The following is a 16,583-nucleotide window of genomic DNA, read 5'->3' on the forward strand; positions in this document are numbered from 1 at the left end:
GGGATTAGCTCAGAAAACCTACACAATTTCCCACCACATAGAACTGGTTAGCTATGCAGTACCTTAGCCAGGATCAGCTAGGTCTGTTTAGCAGTGGTGTCTTCAGCAAACGTCGTATGGCAGAAGCTTGAACCCAAAGTTACAACCAATGAAAACACATGCATCTTTTATAATCCCATGATTCTACATTCTAGAATACATCCCACAACAGCAAAAATTCTTAGAATCTGGAGGGACAGGGAACAAAGACTGTGACCTCATAAACTTCCATTCATCTAAGTTCCAGTGACTATTTCAGCATTGTCTGGTTTGAAAAAGAGGGGCATTTCTTCCCAGTCCTAATGTGGCTTTCTGAATCTAATCTAGTGTGTCCAAATATATACGTCACCTTTGTAGAAGCAAATGGGTACATCAGATGATTTGTTCCAAATCAATAGTTACTTTATGTTTGTGTTTACATCCATGCACATGTGTATCTTTAAAATGCCGTCGACACATGCATATTCATTACTATATATTTACTCTGTCCTGAATTGTAATTGTGGATGATTTAAATACTAGAAGTTGGAAATTATGATGGAAGTTATGGTAAAGCCTAATTCTTGGGTAATCTGAACTGGAAAGATTATATCCCCATAGCTCATGTTTCCAGGGGCAGCTATTCTAAGAGAAGAGAGGAGCATACAATCAAGCTAATGTATTACTCAGTGTTAGTTTGTGCCCAAGGGAACAAAATTCAAATTCACCCGTGGCTTTCAGTCATAGGTTTTGCATATCTTCAACTAACTATTGTAAAATTATTCCCCAAAGTGATTATACCAATTCACTCCCACCAGCAGTGTATGAGTATTCCTGTTGCTTCACATCCTTGCTAACACTTGGTATTGTAAGTCCTTAATTTTTGTCCATAAGATGGCAGTAAAATTATAATTAATTTGCATTTCCTTGTTTAACAGGGAGGTTGAGTCCTTTTCATGTCTATTGACTCATCCTGTTTCCATTTCTGTCAATTGTCTAGTCATTTTTTTGTTTATTTTTCTACTGTATTCACTAAAAATATATTAGTTGGGTGCCTATTATGTACCAGGTACTATTTCAGGCACATGAGATATGGTAGAAAAAAATTTCCATCCACATATGGCTTATATTCTAGAAAGGATGATACCCCAAAACAATATAAGTAAGATAATTAGATAGCATATTAGAAGCTGATAAGGGCTTGTTGCAAAGCACATGCTCTAGGCGTGCAGGCTTCAGTAGTTGTGGCACAAGGGCTCAGTAGTTGTGGCTCTCAGGCACTAGAGCACAGGCTCAGTAGTTGTGGCGCACGGGCTTAGTTGCTCCGTGGCATGTGGGATCTTCCTGAACCAGGGCTCGAACCCATGTCCCCTGCATTGGCAGGTGGATTCTTAACCACTGCACCACCAGGGAAGCCCTGTGAAGTATTTTCTAAAAGGATTAGTCTAGCTACTGGGTTGATAATGATAACAGCAAAATAAAAAATAACAAAATCACTTGTGTGGTTCTGTGTTCCATGCACTGAGTCAGGCACTTTACATATATTAATCCATTTAATATATTCCAGAGAGGTAGGCAAGAATGGAAGCAGGAAGACCTGTTCTGGTTATTAGCTCTTTTCCATTTTTTTAATTAATTTTTATTGGAGTATAGTTGCTTTACAATGTTGTTAGTTTCTGCTGTTCAGCAAAGTGAATCAGTATACATATACATATGTCCCCTCTTTTTTAGATTTCCTTCCATTTCTGTCACCACAGAGCACTGAATGGAGTTCCCTGTGCTATACATTAGGTTCTCATTAGTTATCTATTTTATATGTAGTAGTGTATATATGTCAATCCCAATCTCCCAATTCATAGTTCTATTCTTACTGATTTATGTTAAGTTCCTTATATGTTCTAGGCACCACTTATCTTTTGGTGATTATATGTGGTTACAAATATCTTCTCCCATTCTGTGGGTTGTTTTACCATTTAAGTTATATATATTCTCAATTTGTTGTGTTCTTCTCCCATTGACTTTTTAAGCAAATGCCCTTTTTAACTCCAGTCATCCCACAATTTTCAGTTATTTCTTCTTCCCTGCTACCATTCATTGCACTTGGCACAAACCTCTTTTGGAACACTTAACAAATTACTTACTAATGCATGTCTTCGTCATTGTTCTGTGAATCTCGCGATGACAGATGCTGTTTTACAAACTTTGTCCCAGCAACTAACATATAACGGGTGTTCAATACATGTTTGTAGAGGTAAGTGAAAAAAAGGGGTATGGTCCGGTATCACTTCACCTGGGAAAATGAGAAAATGGATGTTGTACTTCAGTGAGTGAAATGAAAGAGAAAAGCCTTGTGATGGGAAATGTTCTCTGGCTTTGCTTTGCCTCATAAGACTGAGAATACTGAACTAACCTTTGCACCCAAGAGATCACTTAGACGATAGCTCCGCGACCACCCTCATTTTACTGCACACTACGCTGTGGAAGAGAGGAATTCACCAAAGGTTAAGACGAATGCAGGTTCCTAGAGTGACTATGACCTCAATCTCCTGGTGTGTTTTTGTAGCTTGGAGGGTTTCCCTCAACCTCTGGGCAGGCAGGCAGCGTGAGAGCGTCAGGAACTGAGACGTAAGACACCTAACATAACCTTTGCCCCACCCTCCTGGTTTAGAGGCTTTGTGCACTAATTGCTCATGCGTCATTTTTTCTTTTCGGAATGGGCGGTGCAGAGCCTTTGCCCCCGTAAAGAGCCTCAGGGGGCGGGGCCAAGCTGTTTCCAAGGTGACGGAGTGGCGGCCTCTGTGGTGGATTGAGCGGGTCTGGGCGAGTTCCCAGAGGGCTGCGCGTCCCGGTTGCTCGGCGCTGTCATGGCGGGCTTGCTGAAGAAGGTGAGGCGGGTGGAGGTCACTGACGGAATTTAGACTGTGGGGATGGAGTCAGCCCGCGGGTGGTGGCCGGAACTGTCACGGGCTTGGTGGTGCTTCTGGGGGACTCATTTTGCTCTGCCCTTAGGGGTGACCAGATTAGCGGCTCCGATCGGATAGGCAGAAGAAAACTCCGAACCAGCGGCTTTGAGAGACCGGTAGCTGGTTTTAGGCCAGTTTTAGCCAGGACAGTAGTGGTTTTGCTTGTCTTAGCGTGGGTACGCGGGGAATTGTAGTAAACAGCATGAATCGTGTTTTGTTTTTTTGAACAGACCACTGGCCTTGTGGGATTGGCTGTATGTGAGAGTCCACACGAGGTATGTACCTCTTTTTTTCCTTCCTGAGTTTCCAAGGAAGCCTAGAATCCTGCGACTTTGTTTCTTGAATGGTTAACGGGATACGGATATTGCAAGCCCCAAGTTACAACTCAGCGTGAGCTCTTGAGTCAACAGCGGTATTTAGTACTTGGTTTATCTGGTACCACGTTTTTGTTTGGTTGTTTTGCTATGATCTCTTTCTCAAACCATTTTCTTGTTGAGTTTTTCCGTGGCATTCTAGTGGCTCACTGGTACTTTTGCGAGTGTCTTCCCAGATCTGTATCGCCATTTTCTGCCTTTTCCCCCGCCTCACCTTTTCTTAGGTGCCTTAGATTCTGTACACTTTCGATTACCAAAGATAGCGGTCTAGCAGTTGCCGTCTTTTGTCATCCGTTTTCCCTTCTAGTAGGTCTTTCCTGTCAGTATTCAGACATTCTTCCATCAAAAAAAAAAAAAAGACCTCCCTTGATCGTTCTCCTCCCTCCTATAATCACGCCATTTCTCTCCTTCCTTCTCTTTTACAGGTAGCTCAAAAGTTATCTGTACTTAACGGTCTCCTATTTCTCTTATTCCATTTTGAAGACACTCCAGTCAGGCTTGGCCAGACTGTTCTTTTCAAGGTCACCATGCTGCTAAATCCGATGGTCAGCTCACGTTTCTCATCTTTATTAACCCAATAGCAGCATTTGACTTATTTGGCACTGTCCATCAAACACTACTGTGCTTCAAGACACCTCAATCTCCTCGTGTGTTTTTTTTTCCCTACTTCTTTTGGCCTTCTCCTTTTCTGCTTATCCCTCATATCCCTACTTCTAAATGGTGGAGTTCTAAGACTTTGTTCTTGGGTCTTTTCTCTATTTGTATTTGCTCTCTGTTGGTGTCTGGACCCATTCCGATGGTTTTAAATACCACCTACACACTGATAACTCTTGGGTTTCCGTGGCAAGCACACTAACCTCTCCCTTTATGGAAGTCTTGTATATTTCATTACTTAGGGGACATCTCCACTTGGATGTCAGGCAGGAAACCTAAACTTAACGTGCCCAAAATGGGGTTGCTGATCTTCTCCCCAAAACCTGCTCTGCTCTCAGGTTTGCTCATCTCAGTGAACAGCAGTTCCATTTTTCTATTCACTCAGTCAAAAGCCTTGAAATCATCTTTCATTCTTTTCTTTCTCTCACACCCCAATTTGGTACTTCAGTAAATCCTCTGGGTTCTACCTTCAAATGATATCCAAATTTTGATTACTTCTCACCACCTCCTCTACTACCCTATTCTCAGCCGCCATCATCATGGCTGTGGATATTTGCATTTGCTTCCTAACTGCCTCTCCCTGCTTTTCACTGCCTCAGTTTGATCTTTTTTCAACAAAAGTCAGCCTGCTAAAATGTGAGTCAAGCCATGTGACTCCTTTCCTCAGAATTCACCAGTGCTTTTCCATTTCACTCTAAATACAAAAGTGCTTACAGTGGTTTTCCAGATCACTATTCAATGGACTGTATTCTACTGATTGATCTTGTATGTTGTCTCTCTCTACTGGACTGTAGGTTTTCATCAAGACAGGGATTTTTTATTCTTTTGTTCACTGCTAGAACTATGCTAGCACATGGTATGTGCTCAGTAACTAATGTTTGTTGAGTTAATGTCTTGTACTCATTATGAGTTCATAATGCCTTTAGACTCATTGTCTAAAACTGAACTCATGGTTTTCCCTTTCTAAATCTGTTTCTTCCACTGTGGAGTATTTTTCTCGATGGTATCAAAGTCTTTCTACTCTGCAGGCTGGGAATTGGACATCATAGTTGATACTTCTCTTATGCTCTTTTATCTTCATGTTCACTCCAGTGATGAATTTTGTTGCTCTTTTTCTATAACAGCTCTCCATTATGACCTCTCTTTTTTTGTCCTACTATTATTACCACAGTTTAGTCCCTTGTTCTTGTGTAGAGATTTGCAACAACCTTGTTACTGGCCTTCTTCTCTGTTGCTCCTTTATCCTATTCTTTTAACTCACTACTGCCAGATTAATTTTTCCGAAGCATACATCTAATCACAATTTCCCTAAATCTTTTAATTGCCCACATAATAAAGCCCAAATGCTTTAACTTGCCATGCAGAACCACTTACAGTCTGATTTGCTTTTTCTCCAACCTTATCTCCAAAGCATTTCCTCTGTGTCCTATATTCTAGCCATGTGCTGTCCAATAAAAATATAATGCAAGTCATAAATATAAACCATGCTTGTAGTACAAAATTTTCTAGGAGTCACTTTTTTTTAATAAAGAAAAAGTTAATATATTTTATTTTACCTAACATATCCAAAATATTACCATTTCAATATATAATCAATATAAAAATTAATGATTTTATAGTCTTTTTTTCATACTAAATGTTCAAAATCCAGTGTGTAGTTACACTTAACAGCACATCTTAGTTCAGATTTGTCACATTTTAAGTGCTCAATGGCCAAATTTGGCTAGTGGCTACTATATTAGACAACACAGTTCAAGGGAAATAGAACTATATAATAATTACTTTACATTCCCCATATTTTCTGCCATTCAATCCTCTGTATGTATTCTATGTGTAAGATTGCCTTTCCTAACATCTTCAAATGTCTAAGGCCTACCATCCCTCCAGGTCTATCTCAGATGCTGCCTTTTCTATGAAACCTTCTCTGGTATCTGCTGATGTGACTCTTCTTTCCCCAGTAGAATAATAATGCTAACATTTATTGAAACTTAATGTGCGCCAGGTACTGTTCTAAGTTATACAAAATCCTATGAAGCTGATATTATTAACATCCCCATTTTAGAATCCATGTCTCTTACCAGGCCTTTCTATTGTCATGCCCTTTGCTAAAATTGAGGAGAAATGAGGCTAAACCAACCCCCCGCCCCCCCCCCACACACACACAAACACAATTTAGATTATATGTTATCTAACAAGCTCTACATTAGTATAGTAAAATACCCTCTATTATGGAACATCATATTCAAATATAGAAGTAATGTCTAAATATGCAGAGCACTTTTTAAGAAAAATGATTCTTAGAGGCCCTTAAGGTTGGTTTTGTTTATTCATATATATGGTGAATATATATGAATGAAATTAGGTATTAGCATCTACGGTTTCATACAATTAAACTAAAACAAATTTCAAATTAAATTTCAAAGAAATAATGAAAAATCCTCATCACATATCTATATTTATGATTATACTTAATATTTATGAACTGTGAATTAGGGTTTACTATAACAACTTTTTATCATATGACTTTATTGCTGGCTGCTGTATTGAACTTTAAGTTCAGTGTGCTTTAATGCGTGCTGCTTTAATATGTGCAGTGACTCAGTTTTCTTGCTGCTTTCTTCTGTTGAGCCTGTGGTGAAATCTTCACATGGTACCAACTTGATCATAGTCACTAAGCATAAGCACTGAAGTATCATCACTACATTCCGTTAAATGTGATCATACTGATAATATACTGCTTGTATATTTTTCTATTTCTGTAGAAATTCAAATAAAAAATTTTTAAAAAATCAGAATTTGCAGTGCTTAGGACCTCAATTTGAGACATACTGATTTAGTAAGTGATTTAATTTACCAAAAAGATTGTTAGCAATAAGTTAGAATGCAGTTTTATTTTTGTTATCATACCTTTAACTTCTGTACGACTTTTGTCATACATACAAATATGAAAAGTTTCCATCTTTATATTCACATTTTTCCTAAGTTGTAAAGGGATCGATAGGCGTAGACATGAAGAAGTTGCAACAAGGAAAAGTTAAATGATTTTTTAAAAAACAGGTGTGAATTTTTATTTTTTTTGAATTTTTTTTTTAATAATCAGTGAGACTTTTTAAATCTTTGGTGACATTTTAAACTGGAAATTTGTATTTTTTGTCTTTTCAGAGGCTAAAAATATTGTATACAAAGATTCTTGATGTCCTTGGACAAATCCCTAAAAATGCAGCATATAGAAAGTATACAGAACAGATTACAAATGAGAAGCTGAGTATGGTTAAAGCGGTAAGTAGCTAACTTGATTTTGTTTTCTTGGATGTATGGTATCCAATGCGACATTTAACAAAAAAATAAAAAATGCATTTGATTACTATTTGCATATTCTGCACACTTTCCTCTCTCCTTTCTATTCTCCTTCCTTCCATGCGTTTCTTCCATCCTTTCTCCCTTTCATTCATCAAAGTCCTGTTTATTGAGTACTTTTTATATGACAGGCACTATAAATACAGGAGTGAAAGAATAAGATCAAGTCCCTTCCTTAAGTTAACATTATAGCTTTCTTTTATCTCTCTTACCTGTCTAGTCCTTTATTGATCTTTTACTTCTTATCCATAGATATATCAATCTTTATTTCATTTTTCTAGTTTTAGAGTAGGGAAGAATGAAAACAAAACCGAAAAAAATATGTATATTGTGTTTAACAACTGTCAGGAATAAATATTTTAAAAAGTGATTTGTTATGAAAAGAAGAGGACCAAGTTAGTCTCTTAACTACCAAAAGTTATATTGAGCATTGTTATGGACAGAATGTTTGTGTCCTCCCAAATTCATATGTTGAAGCCCTAACCCCACAGTGTGGAGTAATTAAGGTTAATGAGATCATAAGAGTGGTACACTGATCCAGTAGGATTAGTGTCCTTCTAAGAAGAGATACCAGAGAGTTCGTGTTCTCTGCCATGTAAGGACACAGCAAGAAGGTTGCTGTCTGCAAGCCAGGAAGAGAGCTCCCACCAGAAACGGACTCTGTCGTACCTTGATCTTGGACTTCCAGTATCCAGAATTGTGAGAAAATAAATTTTTCTTGTTTGAGCCATCCAGTCTATGTATGGTATTTTGTTATGGCAGCCCAGGCAGACTAATACAAGCATTTTACAGCTTCTGAATCAAAGGCTAGACAGGCACACAATAGACTGCTGCTACTTCTTTTATACCAAACTATATTGTACTGTTGTTAAATTTCCACACTAGCAGTTATTTCGTGGACTTTTGTAATTATCCAAAATAGTGTTCATAAACTCCAAAAGTTTAAGACCACTTATACATGTAATAAGTGGCCCTAATATAGTTTTCTTATTATTAGATCACCAAACTCTGTAGTCCAGAGAGAATTCTTACATTTTCTGCAGGTATATGGCAAAACAGTGCAATTCGATTTGGAACTTTTATTCTTATCTTGGCAGTTCTGGAAGTAATTCACAGATTACAAGTCTCTAAAGGGGAAATTAACATTTCTTTTGAATTCATCTTTCTTTAAGGAAAATGGGCTTATGCATTTTTTCCCATCTCATAGTAAGAAATTTCTCTTTTCTTTTTCATGAGGTCAGTCTCTTCAACTGTCTTTTATTCTCTGCTTTCCTTCTCCATAACCGTGTTCCCCTTTAATCATTTCTTCTCTGTTTCTCTTTTAGCCTCCCATTTTATTATCATCTTTCAGTTAGCCTCAAAATGTATTTAGCTTTTTCCTACCTTAAAAGAAAAAGAAAACTTATCCTTATATTTTCCTTTACTTTTGCCAGTGTCACCCAAAGAAGAGTTCACTGTCATTGCTTTCACTTAATAGTTCTAAAATTCTTTTCTCTGACCTAGGCTCTTTCAGTTGCCTTATAACTAAATTGGTCTGTGTTTAGTTCTGTCATATTTCATTATATGCCCCACACTGCCAATAGAGTTTTTTTTTCAATATGTAAATCTGATCATGAGATCTTCCTGCTTAAAACCTTACTATGGTTTCCTGTTCAGTGTTTCTCAAAGGCTGAGTTTAAGGATTTATGCTGGGCTGGTTGTGTGAAACTCATCTAGCTACCTTTATTTGTATGATTTTGACGTATAGCCAGGTTTGGGAGCCACTGGCTTATAGGATGAAGTCTTTAGCATGGTATGGAAGCCCCCCCAAGATCTGGCTCTAAGTTACCTTCTCAATCTTATCTTGTCGTTTCCTGTTTTGTACACTATACTTCAGTAATACCAGACTGCTGACAGTTATGTGAGTTCCATGCAATTTTATTTTTGGTTTCTTTGTATTTTCTCTTCCCTCTTCCTGGAATACCCTTACCTTGTCTGCCAGGCAGTTCTTACTCAGTCCTCAAGATCCATCACTTCCTCTGTGAAGCCTTTTATGTCTTCTCTACTAGTCCATAAGCTACTTGTGAATTGCAGTCATTTTTGTATCCCAAGAATCTAGCTTAGTGCCTGACACTTAATGAGGTCCTTAGAAATATTTGTTTATCCAAAAGGCTGTATACAAATAATTTTTTAAAACACCAAGCGCTATGTAATAGCTGTATTGCTGAATCCTGTTTGATAAAATTAACACAGATTTTTAACCCCACCCATAGAGCCATGGAATCTTCAGGGAATATTGTAATGATTATAAAGTGTCTAAGCCTAAAATGGAAATAAAAGTAAATATTTTTTTCAGATTATACTGGAGAGATAGTAATAGCATAGTGGTGAAAAGCATTGGTTTGTGGCCTTTCCAAAATTTTCATCTCAGCTCTAATACTTACTTGGTGAGTTGGCATATTGCCCATTTTCTCTGTCTCAATTCCCTCATCTATAACTTGGATATAATAATACCTGCCTTGAACACTTGTTGTTAGGACTGAATAGGTAATATATGTACAGTGCTTAACACAGTTGCAAGCATATAGTGAGCATTCAGTACATGGTACCTTATTAAGCTTGGTGGCATTATGCCGTTAGTAAATAAAACTCACATTATTGACCCAACTTAAGTAAGACAAATTTTGAATTGTTTTCCCAACACAGGCTTTTCCTGAGTTGAAAATAATGTTGAATATTCCTTGCCTTCTCTACATTCTCCCTCCTGGGTATCATGACAGTGACCAGCTTCCCTGTTTTGTTATTAATTTTTGGCTTCATAGCTCAGTCATTTTGAGTTAAACAGTCTTTCTCAAACATGTTCATCTGCTTTTTTTCCCTCTCTTTTCTAACTACTTTGTATTTATTCAAGAAACACTTAATGCATGTCTATCATATGCCACGTATGGTTCTGGGCATGGAAGCTAGTGCCTACATGGCAATGAACAAAACATAAAAATCCCTGCCTTGGAGATTATACATTAATGATGGGAGGCAAAGAAATAAATAAGAAAAATAAGTGAATGAAGAAGTACATTCCATAGTGTGTTAGAACATAGTAAGTGCAGTGAAGGAAATTAAAGAAGGAAGAATGGTGTGTATGAGGGTGATGAGGGGTGTTATAATATGTATTAGTTTTCTATGGTTGCTGTAACAAATTACAACAACCTTGGTGAGTTAAAATAATAGAAATTTATCGTCTTATATTTCTGGAAGCTAAAATTAGTATCAGGGGCAAAAATCAAGGTGTCGGCAGGCCTGCACTCCCTTTGGAGGCCTTAGGATAGAATTCATTCCTTGCCTTTTCCAGCTGTGATGGCTTCTGTTATTCCTTGGCTTGTGGCTGAGTCATTCCAGTCTTTACTTTTTCTTCTTCCATGTGTAATTTCCCTCTGCCTCTCTCTTATAAGGACACCTATAATTGTATTTAGGGCTCATTCAGATAATCTAGGATAATCTTCCCATTCCAAGATCCTTAATCACATCTGCGAAATATTTGCCATATAAAGTAACATTCATAGATTCCAGGGATTAGTTCATGTACAGTTTGTGGGGCATTATTCCAGCCTACCACAGTATAAATTATCAGAGTGGTTCTCACTAAGAAGAAGATGTATGAGCAAAGACTTCGATGGAAGTGGAGGAACAAGCCATACAGATATCTTGGGTCAGCCAGCAGATGCCCTGAGACAGATGCCAATTCCTGTAGAAAATAACTTCTTTTTTCTCCCTCTTTTCACTCCATTTATAGGCCAAGAAGCTACCCTATTTACACCTTATTTACATATGCATGTGTATATATAGATCATGGTTTCTGGCTCTCAAAAAGCTTGGTCTACTAGAAAATAAATATATGTCATTGAATGTTCTAGTTACTATATTAACATTTTTTTTTTTTTTTTGAGTCAAAGTAGGGAAGCACAGTGGCTATTTTATTTTTAATTTTTTTTTTTTAACTTCTTATCTTACATTGGAGTATAACCGATTAACAATGTTGTGATAGTTTCAGGTAACCTTTTATTGAAGAAGAATGTACATAAAGAAATGTGCAGACATTATAAGCATAGAACTTGATGTATTTTCACAAAGTAATCACACATGTCAACACTAAATCAAAAAAGAGGACATTTCCAGAATGCCAAAACCCTTTCTTATTCTTCTCAAGGTTACTACCCTCCTGAAGATAACTACTCTTCTGACCTCTAATACCACAGATTCATTTTGCCTGGTTTTGAACTTTTTATAAGTGGAATCATCAATATGTATTTGTCTGGTTTCTTTTGCTTAATAATATGTTTGAGAGAATCATCTATGTTGTTGCATATAGTTGTAGTTTGTTCATTCTCGTTGCTCTATAATATTATATTATATTCGGATACTACAGTTTATTCATTTATTCTATTATATATGGTCATTTGGATTGTTTCTGGTTTGGGGATGTAATTTATGCTGCTGTGAACATTCTTGAACATGTCATTTGGTTAATGTATTATGCATTTCTGTTTGGCATATACCTAGGAGTAGAGTTCTGGGTCATAGGGTAGCATTTATTTTTAATGCTAATGCTTAAGAGGAAATATAGGAAGTACTAAGAAAATAAAGTATTATTTTAAAATCTGTATTTTAGAGAAACTGAATTAAACATATTCTTACCCTTGATAAGCACATCAATAAACATTTAACACTTTTAATATTAAGACAGAAAAGCAATAAAATAGTAGAGAGATGAAATGGCTGTTAACCAGATATTTGGTAAAAATTAGCAAGGGTACAATGAAAGAAAAATTAATTACATTTGTCATATTAAGTGCTTTTTGTGCTTCTTTAACTATTTTTTTCTTTTTTTCCCTTAAATTATAGGAACCAAATGTTAAAAAATTAGAAGAGCAACTTCAGGGAGGCCAAATAGAAGAGGTGATTCTTCAGGTAAAGAAAAGTTGAATATTCAGATGTTTAGCTTCAAATGTTCAAAGGCACAATGTTATAGAGGTATAAAACTGACATTCCAGAAAGAAAAGAAAACTAAACTTTTTAATTTATATCAATTCATCCAATAGAAGACTAACCACATAAGAAAATGCATACTCTGACATGTGTATGTCAGTTCAATATTTATCATTGATTATAATTTGAATTTATGAGGCTTTTGTTGGAAGTTTGGAATTTAATTAGCATGTTCTTGTTAGCCTTTCCTTAGTTCAAATTAGTAACAGTATTATTGCTATTTGAATAATTTATCTTTTTAGATACATATACTTTTACATTTTAAAGGGTTACTATATTTTTAATATGGAAAAATACAGATCTTTTGAGTCATAAAATTAAAATGTAGTTTCATTTTTATTTTTGACTCTTGAAGGTTAAATTCTTAAAATATGTTTTTGTATTTCATGTTTTGTAATTTATATTGTTAAAGTTTTTACTCTGTCATTTGTTTTTAGTGTTTTTCTTATATATTTCTTTGAGATTTTTTTCAAATAAAAGATATTAACCTTAAATTTTTGCTATATTGTTTGTTTTTTCTTTTTTTAGTCTGTTCTTTGCCTTTTGACTTTTCTCCCATATGTAGAGGTTTTTAAATTTTTTACTTGGTCAAATCACTCTCCCTCTGCCCACTCCCCTTTTAATCTCCGCTCCTTCCCAATATTATATATAGGTTTAGAATGTCTTCCCCTTATAAGGGTCTGATAAATGTTTAATTCTGTTTCATGTAATTTTTACGTTTTTCGTATTTTTAAAAAATGTAAACATTTTTTTCTTACGTTTTCTTGCCTTTTATCAAAATCTCTTACCAATAGACATAATATATAAATTTGAAAGAATTGTTAGATGGCTCTGTTAAAAGAGGAATGGAGTATTCAGACAGCTTTCTATAAATGTAGACTGTTTCAGTCATTCAGAGGCCTATTTTCTTCGCCTTCCTATTCATTTGCCAGCTTGAATATGGTACTAGATGAAGTGTTATGGGAATTTAATGCAAACTTATTATTATTGTCTTCCTTCTGTTCCTCTTTCTTTTCTACCTGATTTCACTTTGATCATAACTTTAGTTTAGCTGGTACATTAATTTATCATGCAGTTATAGTCGTAGGGTACATTAAGTATTTTTACGTTATCTGTGCAGTTCTCAAATTTTCATGGGCTATGCTAAGGTTAAATTTTAATAATGCTTTATTTAACCCAGTAGATCTAAAATAGTATCATTGAAACATATCATCAATGTAAAAAATTAAGACATTTTACATTTTTTTTATACTAAGTCTTTAAAATCTGGGGTGTATTTTATACTCTCAGCACATCTGAATTTGAACTAGCTACATGTCAAGTGCTCACTCAGTAGTCACAGGTAGGTAGTGGCTACCGTACTGGACAGCCCATTTCTAGAGGGACATATGAGAGGAATGAGGAAAGGGTAGTGTGTCGGAAGCCAGAGAAGAGGGAGGGAGTGGATACAGGCGCCACATGCCAGCTGAGTCCAGCTCCCTGAAGTAGGGCTGACTTAAGTGGTGTTCAGGGGTAGGAACCCTCCTCAGCATGCAGTGACTTTTTGGGGGCATAGAGAAGGCATGAATGTTCAAGAGACAAAAGTCAAAGGGCATTCAGAGAGAGAGTCATCCTTAGGGATAGTTTTAATCAGTATTTTCTCATTTCAGCATTAGGAAATGCCTCTACCCCCAGATTTCTGTTTATCTACTCTTTTTAACTCATTGTTTATATACATTTTAGACTGTTGCTGCTAAACATAGATTGGCTGTTTCACGCCACTGACATAAATGAGGCATTGCCTTTTTTTTTTTCCTTAGTTGTGGCTCACGGGCTCCTTAGTTGTGGCATGTGAACTCTTAGTTGCAGCATGCATGTGGGATCTAGTTCCCAGACCAGGGATCGAACCCAGGCCCCCTGCATTAGCAGCTCAGAGTCTTAATCACTGCACCACCAGGGAAGTCCCGAGGCATTGCCTTTTAACTGGAGAATTATAGCCTCTGATAGAAACTAAGCATTCATTCTGTGTTTGAATTCTTTCTCTGATGTCCTGACAAGTGTTCAACAGTGTTCTTCTTCTAAGTTGGCCAGAGTTGTCATAGGTCTTTTTGCTGTGGAAAAAATGTGAAATAAGAAGATAGCTAAACAGGGAGATCAGCTTGGTGCTTTGTGTCCAACTGGAGGGGTGGGATAGGGAGAGTGGAAGGGAGACGCAAGAGGGAGGAGATATGGGGACATATGTATATGTATAACTGATTCACTTTGTTATACAGCAGAAACTAACACACCATTGTAAAGCAATTATACTCCAATAAAGATGTTAAAAAAAAGATAGCTAAAATATATTTGTTAAATATGTTGTAAATTGTGTTTGAAAGGAAAAATTAAATGTAACATAATCTGATTAAGGAAACTGATTTGATTGATCAGTAAAAATACAACTCTTGTATGCTCTTACACTTCACAGATCACAATTTTACAGATTGTGGGTCTAAAGGATTATGGATCATGAAATCAGTTTAGGTGGATTGTGACTAGTTTTTTTTTTACATTCAATAGAAAATAGAGTGTATGACAGCTAGTAAAGGTGATGATATTTTTAGTTTTGTTTTAGTTGTATGTGCATCTTGTAGATCCCTTAGTAAAAAAAAAAAAATTTTTTTAAACAGTGGGCCATGGTAAAATAAAGTTTGAAAGCCATTAACATAGATTAAGAGACATACTTCTTCAGAGAATTTGTAGTCTAAATGGTGAAACAGACAAGATCAAAAACTCACCAACTAAACTTTTGAACACTCTAAAAGCAAATTTTAATCAAATAGAAGAAATCAAAAGCCATCCTTTCTTACTCATGATGATCGTGTAGCTGTGAGAATTAAGGTAATTTAATTAATGATGTTCAACATGTGATGGTGGAACAGCTTATTATGTATTAATATGAAAGAAGTAGCTCTCCTAGTTTATATTTCAGTTATTAGCTGTGATAAATATCTATTAGACAATATAATCAAACAATCTTTTAAAAATTTCTTATTAACAGGCTGAAAATGAACTAAGTCTGGCAAGAAAAATGGTGCAATGGAAACCATGGGAGCCTTTAGTGGAAGAGCCTCTTGCCAACCAATGGAAATGGCCAATATAAGCATCATTAAGTGACTTGTGTGTTTATGGGAAACTGATGTAATTAAATATTCTGTTATATTAAAAATATTTCCATATTATTGACATCTTATAATCAAGAAAACTGATACAGAACATATATAGGAGACTTGATAAAATCGCTGATTATGTAATAAGGACTTGTGAATTGGTTTTTGATTTGTAGAGCATTCATTCAAATTATTTCAAAAATATTTTTTAAAACAGAAATGTTGTGGGAAGATTTGAAAGTTAATTGGAAAAATTCCTATAGATCTCCAATGCAGGGGCCATATTCAAAAGGTGAAGTATTTTTAGTGGTATCTTCAACACGTCATTTAATTTTTTTTATTCTGAAAAAACATAAAAGGTACTTAATTATTATTATTGTTTAAACAAATTTATAGGTCACTGTTTGAAGTGAAGTAGTAAGAAAAAAACCTATCAAATTAGAATTCATTGTACACTTGAGAAAATTGATTTGGTATTTGAAAGAAAAATTTTTATTTATAGTGGTAGTTGGAAAAACTTTTCCTTTTGTCTCATTTTTAAGGAAGTTAGCTTTCTGGCCCTTTGCCTTTAGTTTTCTTGATCAACCGAAGTACAGTAGGATAGAGATAGAATTTCTGTAAAAGAAGAGACACTAAGAGTTCTTAAAGTTTATCTGACTTACAGATAGGCTTATATTCAAAACATCTTAGTTGTATGGTTAGAACTTCAAAGTGGAATCATTAAGTAGTTTTCACTAATTTCCAATATGAGTGCAGCTGGGTATCAAACAAGATAAATGCTGTTCAAAGAAAGAAGCAGTTTGGTAAGTTTAAGGTTAAACAAAAATAAAATTACTTTTCATATGTCCTCACCTTTTCTACCTAGCCTCCTATCATTTCTAAGTATTTAAATTTGGTAGTTCTTACCTTCAAAGATAAGAACAAAGTACTTTTGTTTTTTTTGTGTGTGTGTGTGCATGTACATATGTGTTTTGCTATCTCTTGTGGCCGAACAGAACCTTTCAGAATTTTCGGAATGAGGGGAAAAAAATGTATTTTTCTTTTTTTCCAATATTTCTCCCCTTATA

The 16,583-nt window shown here is 35.7% G+C and overlaps 1 protein-coding gene across 2 annotated transcripts; it reads left to right on the forward strand.

The window, feature by feature from the left end:
• Positions 1-2,802: 2,802 nt before the first annotated feature.
• NDUFA5 (NADH:ubiquinone oxidoreductase subunit A5) lies at positions 2,803-16,367 on the forward strand. 2 transcript variants are annotated; one of them, XM_007177224.2, is made up of 5 exons: positions 2,803-2,903; positions 3,212-3,256; positions 7,172-7,288; positions 12,245-12,310; positions 15,408-16,367. In XM_007177224.2, exons 1-5 carry the CDS (start codon positions 2,883-2,885, stop codon positions 15,507-15,509), a joined length of 351 nt encoding a protein of 116 aa, XP_007177286.1. In that variant the 5' UTR covers positions 2,803-2,882; the 3' UTR covers positions 15,510-16,367. The 2 variants fall into 2 exon arrangements, with proteins under 2 accessions (XP_007177286.1, XP_007177287.1); XM_007177225.3 differs by lacking the exon at positions 7,172-7,288 and having other exon boundaries at positions 2,830-2,903.
• Positions 16,368-16,583: the final 216 nt, after the last annotated feature.

The sequence above is a fragment of the Balaenoptera acutorostrata genome, chromosome 7 (genome assembly GCF_949987535.1).
Source record: "Balaenoptera acutorostrata chromosome 7, mBalAcu1.1, whole genome shotgun sequence".
Classification (NCBI taxonomy): domain Eukaryota; kingdom Metazoa; phylum Chordata; class Mammalia; order Artiodactyla; family Balaenopteridae; genus Balaenoptera; species Balaenoptera acutorostrata.